This window comes from Monodon monoceros, unplaced genomic scaffold (genome assembly GCF_005190385.1).
Source record: "Monodon monoceros isolate NGI ecotype Baffin Bay Population unplaced genomic scaffold, NGI_Narwhal_1 Super_Scaffold_18, whole genome shotgun sequence".
NCBI classification, from domain to species: domain Eukaryota; kingdom Metazoa; phylum Chordata; class Mammalia; order Artiodactyla; family Monodontidae; genus Monodon; species Monodon monoceros.
In genome coordinates, this window is record NW_021703774.1 from 170743763 (window position 1) to 170763179 (window position 19417).

The window sequence follows — 19417 nt, forward strand, 5'->3', positions numbered from 1 at the left end:
GGGACCAGGAACAACTGTAAACCATAAACTTGACAACTTTAGGAAATCATTTCATCTAAAAACACAAATGACAACAAATCACCCAATATGAAATAGATAATTTGAATAACTCTGTAAGTATTAAGGAAATTGAATTCATAATGCAAAAACTCCTGAAAAAAGAAATCTCCAGGTCCAGATGGTTTCACTTGAGAATTATACCAAGTATTTAAAGAAGAATGAATACCAACATTACACAAGGAATAAAAAGTATACAGATAAGAAAAGAAGAAATAAAATGGTCTGTATCTGCAGATGACATGATTGTCTATATAGGAAATCCCAAGGAATCTACCAAAAACTCTTAGAACTAATAGTGAGTTTATCAATCACAAGATACAAGATCTACACACAAATCAATTATATTTCTTATACTTGCAAGGAACACATGAACATTCAAGTTAAAATATACAATACCATATACAATCGTTCCAAACAAACATTTAGGTAAAATCTAACAACTCATGTACACCGCTTTAATGCTGAAAACTACAAACACAGATGCAAGCATTCAAAGAATATCTAAATAAATGGAGAGACATACGTTCATGATTGGAAGATTCGACATAGTAAAAATGTCAATCCTCCCCAGATTGATATACAGGTTTAACACAATTCCTATTAAAGTTCCAGCAAGATTTTCTGGTAGATATAGACAAGATTATTCTAAAATTCAAAAATTATATGAAAAGGCAAAGAAACTATAACAGATAAACAATTTGAGGGAACAAAAATAAAGCTGGAGGAATTAGTCTACCTGATTTCAGGACTTATTGTATAGTTACCGTTAATCAAAACTGTAACTTTGCCATAGGAAGGCAGGAAAAAGATAACACATAGATCGATGGGACAGGATGGAGAATCCAGGAATAGGCTCACTCTCACAAATATGCCCAACTGATTCTCGGTAAGATGCAAATGTCATTCAATGGAGGAAATCATAGCCTTTTTAACAAAGGTGCTGAGGTAAGTGGATATTCAAAGGAGGGGGAGGGGAAGACCCTTGACCTAAGTCTCACACATTATATAAAAATTAATTCAAAATGGATCACCAGCTTAAGTGTAAAACATGAAACTATGAAACTTTTAGTAAAGAAAATATAATAATGTTTTAATAGAGTCAATAATAATGTATCATCTTTGTCTGGTGACAGACGGTAACTAGGCTTATTGTGGTGATCAATTTGTAACGTACAGAAATACTGAACCACCATGCTGTGTGCCAGAAAATAACATAGAGGTGTAGGTCAACTATACTTCGAAAACAAACAAACAAACAAACTCATAGAAAAAGAGATCAGATTGGTGGTTACCAGCGGCAGGGGGTGAGGAGAGGAGGAATTGGGTGAAGGTGGTCCAAAGGTACAGAGTTTCAGTTATTAGATAAATAAGTCGTAGGGATGTCATGTACAACATGATTAATATAATGAACACGGCTGTATGTTATGTATGAAAGTTGTTAAGAGAGTAGATCCAAAGAGTTCTCATCACAAGAAAGATTTTTTCCTCTCTCTTTAATTTTGCATCTATATGAGATGACAGATGTTTGCTAAACTTATTGTGGTGATCCCTTCATAATGTATGTAAGTCAAATCATTATGCTGTATCCCTTAAACTTATACAGTGTTGTATTTTAATTTATCTCAATAAAACTGGAAGAAAAAATAAAAATTAAGAAAAAGAAAACATAGGAGAAATTCTTGGGGAGCTAGGGCAAAGAGCTGTTAGATTTGACACCAAAGACATGACTCATAAAAGGATAAATTGGTAAATTGGACTTCATCAAAATTAGAAACTTTTACTTTGTGAAAACCCCTGTTAAAGGGACAAAAAGGGGCTTCCCTGGTGGTGCAGTGGTTAAGAATCCGCCTGCCAATGCAGGGGACACGGGTTCGAGCCCTGGTCCAGGAAGATCCCACATGTCGCGGAGCAACTAAACTTGTGTGCCACAAATACTGAGGCTGTGCCCTAGAGCCCATGAGCCACAACTACTGAAGCCCGCGCGCCTAGAGCCCGTGCTCCACAACAAGAGAAGCCACCACAATGAGAAGCCTGCACACTGCAACCAAGAGTAGCCCCGGCTCTCCACAACTAGAGAAAAGCCCGCACGTAGCAACGAAGATCCAATGCAGCCAAAAATAAATAAATTAAATAAATAAATAAAGGGACAAAAAGACAAGCTTCAGACTAGAAGAAAATATTTGCAAATTCAAATTATAGAATTGAATTCAAATTCTAGAACTACAGTCTAGAGTATATAAAGAACCCTCAAAACTCAACAGCAAAAACCAAACAATCCAATTAGAACCTGGGCAAAAGACACGAGCAGACATTTCACCAAAGAGGATATACAGATGGTAAATGAGCACATGAAAAGATCTGCATCAAAAGCGACCAGGGAAATACAAATTAACATCACAATGGCTAAAATAAATCGTGACAACACCAAATACTGTCAAGGATGCAGGGAAAGTGGATCACTCATACACTGGAAAATGTGAGAGTCCAGCCACTTTGGAAAACAGTTTGCCAATTTCTTCAAAACAAAAGTAAGCCTACAACTCTACAGTCACACTCCCAAGAATTTATCCCAGAGAAATGAAAAGCACATTCACATAAACATCTGTACACAAGAGTTTCTAACAGCATTTTTCATCATAATCCAAAACTAGAAACAACCCAGATGCCTTGCGGTGTATGAATGGTTCAACAAACAGTGATATATCCATACCATGGAACCCTACTCAGCAATAGAAGGGAGCAAAGTATTGAAACACCCAACAACCTGGATGAATCTCCAGAGAATTAGGCTGAGTGAAAAAAGCCAATCCCAAGTGGGTGTAGGACTCCATTTATAGAACATTCTTGAAATGACAAAGATAGAGATGGAGAACAGATGAGTGGTCGTCAGGAGTTAAAGAGGAGGCACGGGGAGGGAGGGAGGTTGCAGTGGACAGAAAAGGGCCACGAGACGGCTCTCTGTGGTGATGGAAATGCTCTGTATCTTGACGGTATCAGCGTCAATCTCCGGGCTGTGTAACTATTATACCATGATTACCATTGCGGGAAATTGGACAAGGGATACCCGGGATCTTTGTATTATTTTCCTACAACTACACATGAATCTACAATTAACCTCAAAATGAAGTTAAAAGTTTAACTAAAAGTTTAACTCCAAAATACAAGGAAGTAATCATTATGAAGGTCAGCAGGTACTTTTGGAGGGAGAGAGGGCAGCTGGGATTGGGACTGGGTGACTGGCAAAGTTCCATTCCTGTCCTGGATGGTAGTTAGGAGGGCATTGATATAATTCACCAAGCTATACATATGTTTTGCGTGATTTTTTGTTGTTGTTTTTGCATCTGTGTTTTGTTTTACGGTAAGTTTAAAAAAATAATAAAAGATAACAGCTGCTCTGTCTGCCTCGTTACTGATCCAGGAGTCAGCAAATTTGGAAGCAGTCGCTAGCCAATCCACAATCGACACGCAATGGGAACAAGAAATAAGCACTTATCAGCCACTAAGGGTTTGTTTGTTACCACAGCATAAACAGCCCTGACTGATGCCTCCATTGTGGGAGAGCACGCAAGTAAAAGCTGTCTGGACTCCAGGACTTAGAAACAGGTCACAGTAAACCTGGCAAGGAACAAGCGATGCACCCTTGGGGAGAGCTGGGAGGGGCTGTTTGATGAGGTTAATAGAGCAAAGCCTCAGATCCTGCATATGCCCTGAGGCCCACACCTACTCTAGACTCAACTGTCTCTTCCACAGGCTACAACCATGTCTACTGTACAGAGGAAACTGAGACACAGAGAGGTTCAATAAGGTTTCAAGGTCACACAGCAGGTTGGTGGCACAGCCGGTTAGCTAACATTTGTTTACATAAAAATCTGAAGGATTAGGTACTAAAAAAGTCCATTGGTGACTGGGGATTTCTTGGGACTTTCTCTATTTTTCTCAAGTTATTATAATGTACATTTTCTAGTTAAAAAATTAAAAATTCAGGACTTCCCTGGCAGTCCAATGGTTAAGGCTCTGCACCTCCACTGTAGGGGGCATGGGTTTGATCCCTGGTTGGGGAACTAAGATCCTGTGTGCTGCTTGGTGCGGCCAAAAAAATAAAACAAAAATAAAAATTCGCTGTTTAAGGAAACACACAAGCATTGGCGCCACGCCTCAGTGCCGAGGTAGCACATGCAGATCAAGCATTCACTAGCAGCTGGGCACAACCCAGGCCTAAGAAGTCCCAGAGGCATGGATGGCCCACAGTACAGGCTGCCCTCTCCTGGGCCCCAGCATGAGCATTTGTGAGCTCCACACCCCTGCCTTCCCTCTCTCTGCACCTTAACCCTGCCAGCAGCACCTGAGAGCAGCACTTAGATAAGATGGAGCTGATGTGGACCACGCAACAGCTGGTTTGGAAGGGCTCACCCGGCCTTGTCTGTGGAGGGGCAGGGGGGCCCACAGCTGTAGGAGCCCTTCCTTCCTTCCTTGCCCAAGAATGATGGCATTTGGCAACATCCTGCCAGCCGATGCCCAAACTGCTCCACTCGCTTGCCCCTCTTGTCAAGGAATCTTTTGCATCAGATGGCAAGAAAGGTAAGGTGGCTTTAAAAAACAAAAACAAAAAAACCCTTACACATCAAGCAAAGGTCAGAGCCACAACCCCACCATGCAGGCAGGCGTCAAGAGCCACTTAAACACTCTACAGTCCTCAGGGCCCCACTTGACATTTGGTGACCTTCGCATCCAAGGCTCGAGCTGTAATTAAGAGCGGGGGCTGGGCTGAGGGCCACGGCTGGCTGACAGTGTGCAGTGACCAGCTGGAACCCCCGGCAAGATGTCCCAGAAGAGAAGGGCATCGCGGAGGGCCTTAGCCCGATGAATAGGCTTGCCAGTTTTAGCAAATGTAAATAGAGGACGCTCAGTTCTACATTTTCATTTCAAATCAACAACAAAATTTTTTTTAGTATAAGTATGCCCCCTACTATATTTGGGACACAGTTATACTTTAAAAAGTCACTCCTTATTTATCTGAAATTCAAACTTAACCGGGCATGCTGGATCTTATCTGGCAACCCTACTTCTGAAGCAGTGACATTTAAAAGAAAACACCCCCTCATTTCCCCCTCTGGCCACAGAAGCAGACCATGGTTGAGAATCGCGCAGAATGTTCCACCCAGCTTGGAGGCTGCAAACCAGCATTTTCACACACCTGCATTAGATTCCCAGCTCATGAAGGGCTCCTCTTGATGAGGACACCTTACCCCAGGGATACCTCTCAACGGATCGCACAGTGAATCCTAAAGCCCCGTCTGGGTGTTGGACATCGTGGCCAACAAGAAGATGGACCGATAAGGTTCCTCTGCTCCCGTGGGGCTGACATTCTAGGGAAGCTGAGAAACTAGGGCATCATAGGTCGTAGAAAACAGTCAACAAAACCAGGTGACTGAGTAGTCGGGAAAGGAAGCTAAGGAGACAACATTTAGGCTGAGAGCCATGTGGCTATTGGAGGGAAAATCATTGCAGGCAGAAGGATTTGTACATGCAAAGGCCCTGTGGCAGAAGAGAGCAGGAAGACAATTGCTATGGCTAGAATAGAGAGGGCAGGGAGGGAGAGAGTGGTCTGCAGGGGGAGCCTGGGGCCAGAGGGGCTTCTGAACCAGAAAAGGGAGTTGATGCACAAAAAAATCCTTGGAGGTCTTTTAGGGTGACATGATGGGATTCAGAGATGTACACACAGTATCACAGGCTGCCAGGACAGGGCTAGGAGGAGACAGGTAAGGCGTTTAGGGTACGAAATTTAAGGAGACCGTCATTCTTAGATTTGTGCAAGTGCTGACTCAGTGCCCACCAGCACCCTTCCCCCAGACCCTGCAAGGACCCCAGGAGGCACATGACAGGGAGTGACCGTCCCCTGCTTCACCCTACAGCAAACCTGCCCATTATCTGACCAGCAGCTGGAGTAGAGGGCAGATCAGGAAGAGAAGAGACAAACTTACTTTACGCTCCATTCATCTGGGACAGGCTGCAGGGTCCATTTCCCACCTGGATGGGCACGTCCTGCCCCACCCCCACCAGCGGGGGGTAAATCGGGTCAGACAGGGGCCAGGGCGCCTGCTGGGGCACCGGTCACCGGGAGCTGGGGGGTCAGCGTCTCAGCTGTGCCGTGGGGAGGCAAAGCTGCTGGGGCATTCTGAAGCTCCTAGACCCCGGCCTAATGGACCTCCGCCCCCCAGGACCCAGCGGGTGAGACGGAGCTGGACATCCCACCCAGACCACTGCTTCTCTGCCTTCACCTCACACCAAGGAGGGTGCCAAGCTTCCCTGTTGGAGCAGGGAGCCCAAGAACCTGCCTTCCCCACCCTCGACCGAGCAGCTCTGTGGCCTCGGGGCTCCTTTTGACCTTCATCAGCGGTAAAGAGGAGCACCTGGCTCCCCCCGGGGCCTTGGAGCCGCGGCGCGAGAAGGGCTCCCTCTGCTGGCGGCTGTCAGCATCGCAGCCTCGGGGGCGCTCGGGATCCCCCTCGCCGGCTCCCACCTCTCCGGCGCGTGCAGATCTTGGGTTTGGTGGGCAGTGACACCGCAGCCCGGTTCCTGGGCCGACCCGCTTCCAGGCCTGCTCGCTCCACGGCGGGCTGACTCCAGCCCCCGCCCGAGTCTCCACCGCCGTCCCCGCGGGGCTCGGTCTAACCCTCCCTGGGAATTCGAAACAGTTCTCATTCCTCGTGCGGCTGCCACAGGCGGCCGCGGGATTCCGTTTCCTGATCCCCGCCCCCAGCACCTCTCTGCTCGTTTCTCACCGGACACAGGTGGCCTGCCAGTTCCAACAGGATCTGCGAAGCTCCTGGAAGGAGTCCATTTCTGGAGCGGGCCTCCCCTCTCCCAGCAGTGACCAAGGGCCAGGCGCAGCCTGATGCTCAAAGAAATCACCAGAGATGCTGCTTAATGCGGACTCGAGACCCCAGGCTGGGGATGCTTATTTCCAGTCCCTGCCGTGACCATCGTTCTCAGCGTCTGCGGCATTAAACCTGGTGGGACTTGCAGAACTCGTTGCCAATGCAGGAGGTCCAGACCACCCCCCTCCTCCGGGGATTCTGATTCAGCGGATGTGAGGGTGGAGGCAGAGGCTCTTGTTTAACCATCAGCCAGGTGATCCCGGAGGTGAGTATGTTAATTTACCTTAAGGAGACACAGTGGTAGCTGATTTATACCCAGGAACACAGGAAGGCGAGTACAGTGATCGTACCTGCGTGCAACAAACGAGGAACCAAGCTGAGTTCAGTGACCAGCCCAAGGCCACATGGCCGGCACAGAACAGAGCTGAGATTTAACCCAGGCCCGGGGACCTCTGAGCCTGTGCTTCTAAACCCATACTTCCTATGGCCACACACTGAGGGTGGAGCAAAAGTCCAACAGCTCATTGCTGTGTTCTCAGGCCTGGGGACTGACCTCTCTAGTGACTCTCCACCTGCAGGTGGCTCGAAGTGCTGGGAGAACAATAGGGCAGCGGTGGAAGGAGCACTGAAGGGCTGGGGTGGGAGACTGGGAAATAGTGAACATTGAGCCCGAAAGGCCTGCGTCCAGTTCCTGACCCCCATCTGCCAGCTGTGTGACCCTGGACGAATAGCTTAACGTGTCTGAGCTTTCATTTCTTCATCTGTGAACTGGCTATCGAGGTACCATGTGGTTGGGCTGCTGTGACAGGAGAGGGATAGTGCAGGGCATGTGTGGCATGTGGCAGTGCTCAGTAAACGGTGCCTGTGGGTGACAGCCCTGTGCTTGGATTCGGAGGCTGGCTCAGGTCCCAGCTGACACTGAACAGATGTGACCTGGGTAAGTTGCCTGCTCTCAGAGCTCCACCTGGTAGAAGAGACAGTAGACCTGCCCAGTCTACCTCAAGGCTTATTAGAAGAATGAGATGGAATTATGTGTGTGAGGGTATCTGATGGAGCTGAAAAGTAGTCCATTAATGGACACTGTTATTTTAATTCCAGGCTACTTGCAATAACTAAGAAACCTTCATGAATCTTTCTAAAGCCCAATGTGGAGATCAGGTGAGGACAGCTGTCAGGGTCTGCAACAGGCCTCCTCCTCCAGGAAGCCCTCCCTAATGCCCCAGGTTGGTGAGGGATCCCACCTCTATGCCGTCAAATCACCCAAGGCTGAGCTCTGTACCAGCCCCTTTCATTTCCCGAAACAGCCTCCTTTCTTCTCTACTTTCCCGCCCCTCCCCCACTACCACTCCCTCCATAGCCAGGCCTGTGGGAAATTCGTCTCTGCAGGCCCAGACCAGGGGTCAGCCAAGGTGGAAGAGCCTGATGTTTGGATTTCACCTCACTGGGAGGTTCCACAATGTTTGCTTTCTAGGTAAGTTTCCTCCAGAGAGTGGAAAGTCCTGTGTGAGGGTTACTTTGTGTCAACTTGAGCACACCATGGCAAGCCTGGATTAAACACTGTTTCTGGGTGTCTGTGAGGGTGTTTCCGGGTGAGATTAACATTAAGTAGGTCACCCTCCGCAGTGTAAGTGGGTTTACGCAATCCATTGAGGGCCTGAACAGGACAAAAAGCAGAGGAAGGAGGAATTCACCCTTTTGTCCTGACACTGCTTGAACTGAGGTATCTCATCCCCTGCCCTTGGACTGGGATTCACACCATCAGCTTCCCCTGGTTCTCAGGCTTTTGGACTCAGAATAAATTACACCACCAGCTTTCCTGGGTCTCCTGCTTGCAGATGGCAGATCATGGGACTTCTCAGCCTCCCTAATCTTGTGAGCCAATTCCTATAATTAATTAGTATATCTGTATCTATATATCGCCTGTTTCTCTAGAGAATTCTAATATGACATCTTATCACGTTTTTAGAGAAAGTGTTTAAGTGAAAAGGCAAAACTTTGTGCTCTTCCTCCTGTCCCTCTGAAATATTTGGATATGGGCAAAGACCACTTGGGGACCTCCTACCGTCTACCCACCCCAAACCCAAGAAAATGCTTCTCTCTCACCTTCCATCATAATTCACCTGTCCTCACCCCATCCTCTCAAGGGCCTTTATCTAACTCTGCTAGGATGTGTGATCAGAAGGACGGTTAGCTCTTCAAAAGAATTCATTTGTACTCACACCCACGAAGAGGGCAAAAATTAAATAGACAATGACAAGTGCTGGGGAGAATGTGGAGAAATTGGAATCCTCCGATACTGCTGGTGGGAATGTAAAATAGTGCAGCCGCTTTGGAAAATTTCGGCAGTTCCTCAAAATGTTAAATATAGATTTACCACGTGACCCACCAATTCCCTCCCAGCAATATACTAAAAAAAAAAACAAAAAACAAAAACAACCTATATCCACACAAAAACTTTTATAGGAATGTTCATGGCAGCATTCTTTTTAATATCCAAAAAGTGGAAAAAACCCAAAAATCCATCAACTGAAGAATGAATAAAATGTGGCATATGCAATACAATGGGATATTTGGCCGTAGAAAGGAATGAAGTCCCGATACATGCCACAACCTGGATGAACCTTGAAAACATTATGCAAAGTGAGAGAAGCTAGTCACAAAAGACCACATTTTGTATGATTCTGTTTATATGAAATATCCAGAATAGGTCAATCTGCAGGGAGAGAAAGCAGATTTGTGGTTGCCAAGGGCTAAGGGCTTGGGCAGAAGTAAGAAGTGACTGCTCATGGGTTTGGAGTTTCTTTTGGGGGTGATTGAAAATGTTCTAAAATTGACTGCTGCGGTGATGGCTGCAAAACTCTGTGAATATACTAAAAACCAACGATTTGTACACTTCAATGGGTAAATGGTGCGGCATGTGAATTCCATCTCCAACGAAGCCGTTTAAAGCAAAGAATATGTTTGCAATCACAGGAGGCCTTTCTAGTCTCAGCCAAATGGCTTAACTCACGGGCTGGCGGGTGAGGGAGGGGATGTGAAGGAAGGGTAAGTAAGCTTGCTCACCGGGTGGGGTATTTCCACAGGGGGCTTCCTGGGAACCTTAGGTTTCCCTCATCGCTGGAATGGAGCCGCCAAGGACCCCCAGCCCGCAGACACAGAAGTCACCAAAACACAAGACACGAAACACAGGAACCAAAATGATCACTCCCACGCCTGTTCCTCGCAATCGCGCTTCACACTTTTATTGTTAATTTTCTTTACATGTCCTCTTCTGCAATCCAGACCCACGCTCGGAGACCTTCACTGACCAGCAAACACAGCTTTTTTTAAAAAAACACACCCCCCCCCCCATTTTCATGATTAGAACATTCGTGACAGTTTTCCTGACAGTCTTGAGTGCTGGAGGCTGACCAGCACGTTCACACGTGCAAAACATGAGTGTTCCCCAGGCCTCACAACGTTTTCCAGAACTCGCCACTGGCTGAAGGTGACTTTCCAAGCTTGGGGTTCGTGGACCTCCCTCGCTGCTGAAAGGAAAAACACCCTCAAGAACTGAGAGGCTGGGGTACGGTTCACGAGGGTCAACATTGAGGGGGCAAAAATCGTCTTGTTAGGTTAAGGAACAGCCACAGATTTTCATGCTTGTGGAGGGTTAATTTTAGGAGTGGGCCAAAGGATTCCAGTTTGTGAGAATTTAAAACAAACCACGGTTTGTAGCTGGGTGGGAAATAGGAAAACTGTGACGTAGGGCAACGATCAGCGTTTTTCTGCCCATGTGAGGCTCTCGTGAGACCTTCCTCCTGGACGGTTATCAAATCGCACACTGCAGCCAGTCGACCGATTCATTAAATAACACAAGTTATAAAACTTTAAAAATGGGGCATTTACAGTCAGGGACATAAATACATGCTTTTTAAAAGTGTCTACGTACATATTTACAGAGTTGCAAGATCAACCATAGTAGCCCTGAAAAAAAGTCCCTTTTTTTTTTTTTGCATGACAACTCGTGAGTACTCTGAGGAGTTCCCTCCTTCCGCTTTGGGTTTGACATATCACCATCCAAACTGGGGCTGAGAAGACAGCGCCAAAGTGGTCTCAGACATCCTTGTCTGAGAGTCTGCCCCAAAGGCACAAAACCCAAGACCCTCACTGAACTGGGTCCAAACTCCTAGCTCAGCTCACCCGTTTCTCCGAGACATGGACTGTTCCATCAGAGATGGAGCCAGCTCCATCGTTCCCTGGCAGGCGATAGATGGCCTCCGGAAATCTCTTTTTCTCCCCCCTAGGCTTTTTAATCCTCCAGCTTACTTTTCATTTCCCAATTTCTGCTTGTTTGTTTCCCTTTTCAGCCAATTTGAGAAGCTCAGACCCTAAGGGTGTTGATGGTCCCACCAAGGGAGGCAAAGAAGCACACACGGGAGAGCTCCCCGCACCGCCCTCACGGCATCCTGTCCCCTGCCTCTCCCACGGGAGGAGCCGATCTATAAACGGAGATGAGGACTTTCTCCTGGACGCACAGGGCCTGACTGATGAGAAAGACAAATCTGGAAACGACTCGAGAGCCAGCGGCTCAGATTGCTCAGGCAAAGAAGGAAGTCTTCCAAGTGCAAGGGCCAAGGGGGATGATCACCAAGGCTCCGAAGTGTCTACACACCACGGATTCCCAGAGACACTGGGGGCGAGGGAAGGCAGGGGCGGGGCTGCCTGGAAGGGGAACTTGGCCTCTTCCTGAAGGCCTTCCCCGGACGGGGCTGGAGCTGACCCCTGGGCCAGACCCAAGTCCCCGCCGTGGCAAAAGACAACTGGAGAAGCAAAAAGCAGGATCAAGGAGCTCTTGGAAAATTGCATAGTAGGAGGGGCCCCAACCCAACAGGAAGGCTGAGCTGCAGAACATGGGCCGGGGGCTGCACCCAGGTGTCAACCACGGCGTGCGATCAGCTGCCTTCCTGCCTCCCTGGGGTTCGGGACCCTCATCTGAAGACCACAGGCGCACGCACACGCGCGCGCACACACACGCACGCACTCTCTCTCTCTCGCAGGCTCATGGATCTGGAATAGGTCGGTACTCCCTGGAGGCCAGAAGGCCAGTCCCTTTGGCTTCACTGATTCCAGGTCACTTCAGGTGCTGAGGAGAAAAAGAAAAGAAAAATAATAATGACGGCTACATATTCAGGGCCTACCCTGGGCTCTTCAACCATGATCCCTCTACTTAATTTTTCTAGTTAAACTATTTTTGGAAGTATACCACACGTATGGAAGAGTACGGCTTGACGAACTGTTAGTGAACACACCTGTGTAACCAACACCCAGATGGAGAAACAATTCGACCAATTGTCAGCCCCACCCAGGCCCCCTTCTAGGATACCCACCAACCCTCACCGCGCCCCCCTGCCAGGATAACCACTCTGCCAACCTCTATCACCATAGATTGATTTTACCCGTTTTTTGACTTAAATAAATGGAATCAATCAATACATATCCTTTTGTGTTTGTCTTCTTCTGCAAAACGTGTTTGTGAGATGCACCCATTTCGAGCACGTGGTTGTAGTTCTTTCCCTTTCTCTGTTACAGGATTCTAGTGCAGGGTCAGGCCACTTTCATCTGCCTAGTCCCCTGCCCGTGCACAATTGGGTAGTTTCTAGTTTGGGGCCATCATGAGTAATGCCGCTAGAATGTTCTTATGTATGTCTAGAAGACGCATGCAGTGCCCACGTGTGCGTGTTTATGCCGAGTGGAAGGAAACGCTAGGCAGTAGCGTGTGCATATATAATATATGAACATGTGGTGCACACGTGTGTGCATTTCTGCTGAGCGTATCCCTAGCACTGTAACTGTTGGGCCCTGGGGAATGCATAGGTGCAGCTTCAGTAGATACTGCCAGACAGTTTTCCAAAGTAATTACACTGTCACTTCATTTCATGCTAATACTCAAAATGACCCTTGTGGCAGGTGACACAGATTCCCATTTCAAATGGAAGAGACAGAGGCCCAGAGAGGAGAAGTAACTTTTACAAGGTCAGGCTGATGACCAGCAGTAGAGGTGGGACTTGAACCCAGGTCAAGCCCCCTCCAGAGCCTGTGTGTGCTCTCTGTTCCGAGGGAGCGGCTTAGCTCACATGCTTCCAACAAGGAAACCCCAGTCACAGTAGCTGGCACACAGCCAGGCACATGAGTGACTGTTTAATGACATTTGCTGCACTGGGTTGAATATGAGCCTGGAATTGCGCTGGGCCAAGTTCAGGGGCTCAGTTCTCTCACCCAGTGGACCTGGTCGTCATTACTATTACTATTCTACTACTACTATCTACTATTATTATTACTACAACTACTACTAATATAATAATTCAGTGAGACTAATAATAATAGCAGAGCTGATCTATGGAAGAGTTATTCAATACTACATACCAGGCACTTTCCTATGTGCTTCTCATGTACAGTAAGTCCCCTACATACAAACGAGTTCCGTTCCAAGAGCGAGTTCCTAAGTCCAATTTGTTCCTAAGTCCGACAAAGTTAGCCTGGGTACCCAACTAACACAATCGGCTATATAGTACTGTACTGTAATGGGTTGATAATACTCTTCACACAAATAATACATAAAAAACAAACACACACAAAAAATAAAACATTTTTAATCTCACAGTACAGCACCTTGGAAAGTACAATAGTATGGTATAACAGCTGGCATTACAGGGGCTGGCATCCAGTGGACAGGCAAGAGTTACCGACTGGAGGAGGGAGAAGAGGTGGGAGATGGTAGAGCTGAAGGATGGTCAGCAATAGGGGTACTGCTGCACGCTATACAGTCTGTACAGTAAAGTTCACAAAAGCACAGCCACTTGTAGAGGATGCACGCACGCGACAGTGAACGCCAGACACGTGAACTAACTTGCGTGATTGGACACGCGAACGCACGTTCCCATCTTTGAAAGTTCGGAACTTGAAGGTCCACATGTAGGGGACTTACTGTACTGACCTACGCAATCTTGACAATATTCCCGTGAGAGAGGCACAGTCATCCCTCCCTATCCACAGGGGGACTGGTTTCAGGACCCCCATGGATACCAAAATCCACAGATGCTCAAGTCCTTTATATAAAATGGTATAGTATGATATTATTATTATTATTATTAACCCACTTTACAGACGGACGAATTGAAACACAGAGCAGTGAAGTACCTGCCAGGATTACTGGAGCCGGGATTCAACTCTAGAAAGTGTGCTCTTAACCACTACACTACGTCAGTGCCAACCCCCCAAGACCTCTTGATGGGGCTGGAAAGAGCTGCTTGCAGCGGAGCAGGGCGCCTTTGAGAGAGGGAGCCTCATGCCCGGTGGAGGCCTGCATGTGCCCCGCCCATCGAAGCAGAAGCAGCAGCAGGAGAAGGACATAGAGACGGGCCAGCGTGGAGCGCTCTGCATTCCCCTGGTTTGGTGTGGCTAGTATATGTGAGTCCCCTGTGGGTCATGGGGTGAGATCCAAAAAAGAAGCCATCTTGCCAGCCCCCCACCCGAGAGGCAGCCCTCCAGGAAGGAGACCCCAGCAGCAGGCGCTGTGGCTGGACCACTGGGACTGGAGCTGAGGGGAGGTCGGCAGAGGCTGAGCCAGAGGGGCGCTCTCCTATCTCGGAGACCCTCCACACACACCCCTCCTGCGACCCTGTGGGAGGGCCAGCACCGAGAAGTCTGCCCCATGGCCAGCCAGTCTTAGCCAAAGGAACAGTGACAGCCAAGAGGAGGATCATGGCAGCGGCCAGACCAGTGAGAGGTGCCAGTCCCTACCCTGGACCTCCCCTCCTAGACCCTAGGGCAGAAGTCCAGCTGACCCCTTAGGATGGGAAAGAGACAGAGGCAAAACAGGATGTGCAATGGGAGTTTCAGGCTGGACTAGGCAACGTGGCACTTTGTTATACCTAAAAGTGAGCAGAGAGCTCTGGGCTTTGCCCGAGACGTCATGAGAGCGCAGAAAAGGGAGGCAGTGGAAGGCAGGTACTGGAGAAAAGCCAAGCTCCTCTGTGTTGGTCCCCCGCTTGGGTCAGACTGTCCAGTAAGCTGGCCACAGAGCCTCTACCCCGGCAAGGGCAGCAGGATGAACGGCAGTCCTGGGTGCTTTGAGGATGTCATCCTTTCCTCAGAACCAACCCCCAGAGCATGTACAGTGGGCACAGACCACTTAAAATCCATCATCCATCTGGGCATCAAAAAGCTGATCCCAGGGCTGTCACTTGCCCCTCTGTGTCTCAGTTTCCTTCTCTGTAAAGTGAGGGTATCTGCCTACACATCCCTTCCGGTGCTAAAATCCTTTGCCGTGGCATCTCAAAACATCATTTTGGAACTGTGTTAAACAGTGCGGTGGACTGAATTGTGTTCCCCACCACGATTGTACTCTAACCCCCAAAATGATAGTGTTTGGAGATGGGGCCTTTGGGAAGTGATTGGGCTTAAATGAGGTCATGTGGGTGGGGCCCTCATGATGGGATCAGTGCCCTTATAAGAAAAGACACCAGAGCCTCCTCCCTTTGCCATGTGAGGACACAGCTAGAAGGCAGCATGTGCAAGCCAGAGAGCTCTCGCCAGAACCCCACAATGCTGGCACCCCGATCTTGGCCTTCCAGCCTCCAGAACCATAAGAAGTAAATGTTGCTTAAACCCCCCAGTCTGTGATATTTTACTATGGCAGCCCAAGCAGACTAAGACAAATAGTATAAGGTGTTGAAAAAAAAAAAAGAAAAAAGTCATTTTTTGAAATAATAAGTAGCACATACTTATCATACATACAAATTTAAAAATTAGGGAAAAAGTTAAATAAGATTTTAAGGAGCAATTTTCAGTCACTTTGAAAGTAAACTGTTGAGTTCTGAACATTCACTGTTGGTGAGTGAACAGAAGCTGTGAGCTGCAGAGACAAATGAAATTGGGCCTCTATTCATCTGAGCACCCAGCTTGGGAAGCTGTGCACATTTGAAACTAAGGGAAAAGAATTCATCTAGGGTTGAGCACGGGCCCCAGGGGAGGGGGAATCTGCAAGGCATGCTTACGGCTGAGACTGCAGTGGCCGACAGAAACACCCCGGTCTGGGCAGGAATCAGTCCAGCTGCACCCGCCTCTCCTTCAGGCTGCAAAGAACACCTGCTCTGAGCTGGAAGCCGCACCCTGCCAGCCCATCATCATGAAAGTCCATGCAGCTGCCAAAAGGATGATCCCAGGACACGCACGGGACCCAGAGTGGGGAACTGCACATCCTGGCTCTGCCTGCCACTCTCCAGAAGACTCTAGCCAAGCCTCCTCTCCGGGGCCCAACTCTTCCAGCTGTAAAGTGGGAGGGGGGATGTTCTCCTGGGCCGTCCAGTCCTGAGTACTGCAGCGTCCATGGCAACGTTGCTCCACTGCACTCCGGACTTGGGCTTACCTCCCCTCTCAGGGGCTGGCGCCCAGGAGGTGGGCTCAGTGCCAGCTGCGCAGCACAAACTCTCTAGGGAAAGTGGGTTTTATTTCCACTCCCTTCCTGAGTGAACCCCCAGAGAAATAAGGCCAATCCCAGAAACTCCACCTGCTGTGGGAGAGAGGAGTGAGCGAGCCATCAAGGAGAGGAGAGGCGTGAGGGAGAAAGGCACAGCACAAAAGGTCCCAGAGCTTCGGAATTCAGCCCATCTTGCCTTAAACAGCTGCGGTCTCATTCCAAGTGACCTTGGCCGTGTTAAGCAGGCATCCATCCCCGAATCTGAGTGGGTCCCAGAGCCACGGGGCCACCTGCTAATGCAGATTCTCAGGCCCTGCTCACCAGCATGCTCGTTTAGTGAATTGGAGTGGGATCCTGGGGTCTGTATTTTTAACCGGTGCCCCAGTCATGCTTGAGATGCTGGTCTCGGGGACACAACGAGAAAAGACATGCCATGTCACCAGCAGGGAAACCCAAGTCTGCTCAAGGTCACTGGCAAAGCCCGGCCCCCCAAGAGGAAAAGTCCAGCATCCATGAATGAATTCAGGTTTCACCATCAGAAAATCTGGAAGGAGACTTCTAGTTCAACATAAATCTAAGTTTTTATACTTTATGAATTAGTATTACTTCCACTTTCAAATACACTGTGGGAATAGGGACTCCATAACCTTTTCTGGTCTTAAAGCCGCTGAAGGTCTCAATTAAGTGCTGAGTATTATTATCATTATTATTATTACAATAACGATCGCTAATACTTAGGCCTACCTGGTGCTTATCTGTGTCAAGCACTGTTCTAAGTGCTTTCATACATTTGACACTTGTAATTCTCACAGTCCTATGAAGTAGATACTACTGTCATCCCCATTTTATAGATGGGAAAACTGAGACTCAGAGAGACAGAGTAACTTGCTGAGGTCCCCCAGCCCGTAAGAGGCAGAGGTGGGATTTGAACCAGATGGTCGAGGGTCTACACTCTCAGCCACTATATACCCTCCCTGCAGGAAGGCCCCCTGCCCCACCTAGCACACCCCCTTCTCTCCTGCCCAGCCCACCCCCAAATCCAAGCCCTGCCCCTCGGCCCCCAGAGCCACCGGAGGCTGCTCCACCCTCCGCGTACCTGTCAAGGAGCAGGCGAAGCATCTACTCTTTGAAGAGGGATCCCTGGAACTGGGCTGCAGCTGTGGCCTTGACATTCCTACACTGCCTGGTGATGTACGGGGCAGCTGGCGGAGGACATCGAGATGCCAGGCGGAGACTGTAGCTGTGTGGGGAGAGGAATAACACACAGCATCACCAGGAGCCCAGCCCGGTGGGTACCCAGACAGCACCTGGGGGGTCTCGTGCTGGCACCGCCTCTCCAGGCACCTTGAAGACAACGGGACTCGAGCTTTAACAACCGGAGTGAGCGCCACCATGTTCCGCCCACCCCCTCCCCTCCACTCAGAGGCGATGGGCTGGCAGAATCCTCCACAAGCGGGGTTCTGAGACACTGCACCGGGCAGGCCCGCCCTCAGGACACCCACTGGATGGGCAGGCGAGCCAGGAATGGACACTGCTGTGCAGAGGGCAGCTTCACCGTTTCCCCGCCTGCCTCCCCGGGCACTATGCTCCCCGCAAAAGCATCTGGGGGGGGCGGGTTCTGGTACCAAGTTACCATCATCGCCTACAGAAGGAAGAGGAAGTAGGTCCGGGTCCCCTCCAGGCTGGAACTCTGCACCTGGCACCTGTTCCGGCCTCACTGTGCGGAGAACTTTTGTGTCAGGGATCTCAGAGGGGGTATAAACCTGGATCCCTTGACCTGGTCTGGTCCTATTTGCTACTACAGCCCATTAAACTGGATTTCTTTTTCAGGAAAGCATTAATTTCTTTTTAAAGATAGACAACCCAGACCATCATTCCTCCCCTTCCTGCATCCAGCTAAGTCGTACTCACCTTCCAGATCCTAGTTGGAATATCACCTCCTCCAGGAAGACTTCCTTCTCTAACTCCTGGATGAGGTGTCCCTCCTGTGGGCTCCCACGGCCCCCCATGCTTGCCCATCACAGCCCTTGTTATATTGAATCACAATCACAGAATCGTGCATCTGCCTCCCTCAGGAGCTGTGAGATCTCAAGGTCAGGGCCCTTGTCTTGTTCGCTGCTGCATCCCCGGCTTAGCATCACAAAAATAAATATTTGTTGAATAAGAACAACACATGCGGTGCCCAGCACTGCGCTAAGTAGTTATGCGTATCAACTCTCTTACTCTTCCCACGAGATGGGTTCCCTGTTAGCCCGAATTTACAGACGGGGAAACAGAGGCACAGAGTGGTCAAGTAACTTGTCCCGGGTCCCAAGTCTGCCTCTCTAGGTAGAAGAATGGAAGTGAGTGGGCGGGAAAGCAGGAAGGGCGACCCCTTCTGGGAACCTCGCCTGCTCCAGGGAGGGAGAAAGAGCTGGGAATGGGGTCCGTCTCAAAGCTGAAACATCAGGGTTTCAATTAGTGGTTCTCAACCAGGGCATGGATTTGGCAATATCTGGAGACATTTGGGGTTGTCACATCTGAGGGGAGGGATGCTGCTACCCGGCATCTGGTGGACAGGGCCAGGGATGCTACTAAACATCTTTAAATGCACACAGGACACCCCCATGACGATTGATCCGCCCAGATGTTAACGGTGCCACAGCTGACAAGGTAGCTCTCACACATACCTACAAGAATAGACGAATGTATAAACAGAACAACAAAGAAGGTGCCAGAGGGAAGATTTCTGTTCTCTCCACAGATGAGATCCCCTCTGAGGTCCTGGCTCTCAGTCATGGCTCAGGACTGCCCCCGCTTGAATTCCTCCCCGACACTGTGCGATCAGTCCCGAGCGAGATTCAAGGCGGAAAACTGAGACCCAAGGCTCGGCGGCAAGCTTGTGCCCCGGATGGACCAGAAGACCCATGAGGTGGCCTGCAGGGGGCACCTCAGGGTGAGCACGACGACGACCCCTCGGCCAGCCCACCCAACGCTGGGAGGGGACAGTCAGCTAGCTTCCAGGCTGCCCGGAAACACG

At 49.1% G+C, this 19417-nt stretch overlaps 1 protein-coding gene across 5 annotated transcripts in view; it reads right to left on the bottom strand.

Annotated features, from left to right (window-relative positions):
• Positions 1-10151: 10151 nt before the first annotated feature.
• The window catches only part of PRDM2 (PR/SET domain 2), a 119645-nt gene continuing 110379 nt past the window's right edge, over positions 10152-19417 (bottom strand). For all 5 annotated transcript variants that reach the window (XM_029231261.1, XM_029231264.1, XM_029231262.1 and 2 more), the window contains 2 exons: positions 17495-17638; positions 10152-12063 (listed from right to left, as the gene is read on the bottom strand). In XM_029231261.1, coding sequence (XP_029087094.1) covers positions 17518-17638 — 121 coding nt within the window. In that variant the 3' untranslated portion in view covers positions 10152-12063; positions 17495-17517. The remainder of the gene's footprint in view (positions 12064-17494; positions 17639-19417) is intronic.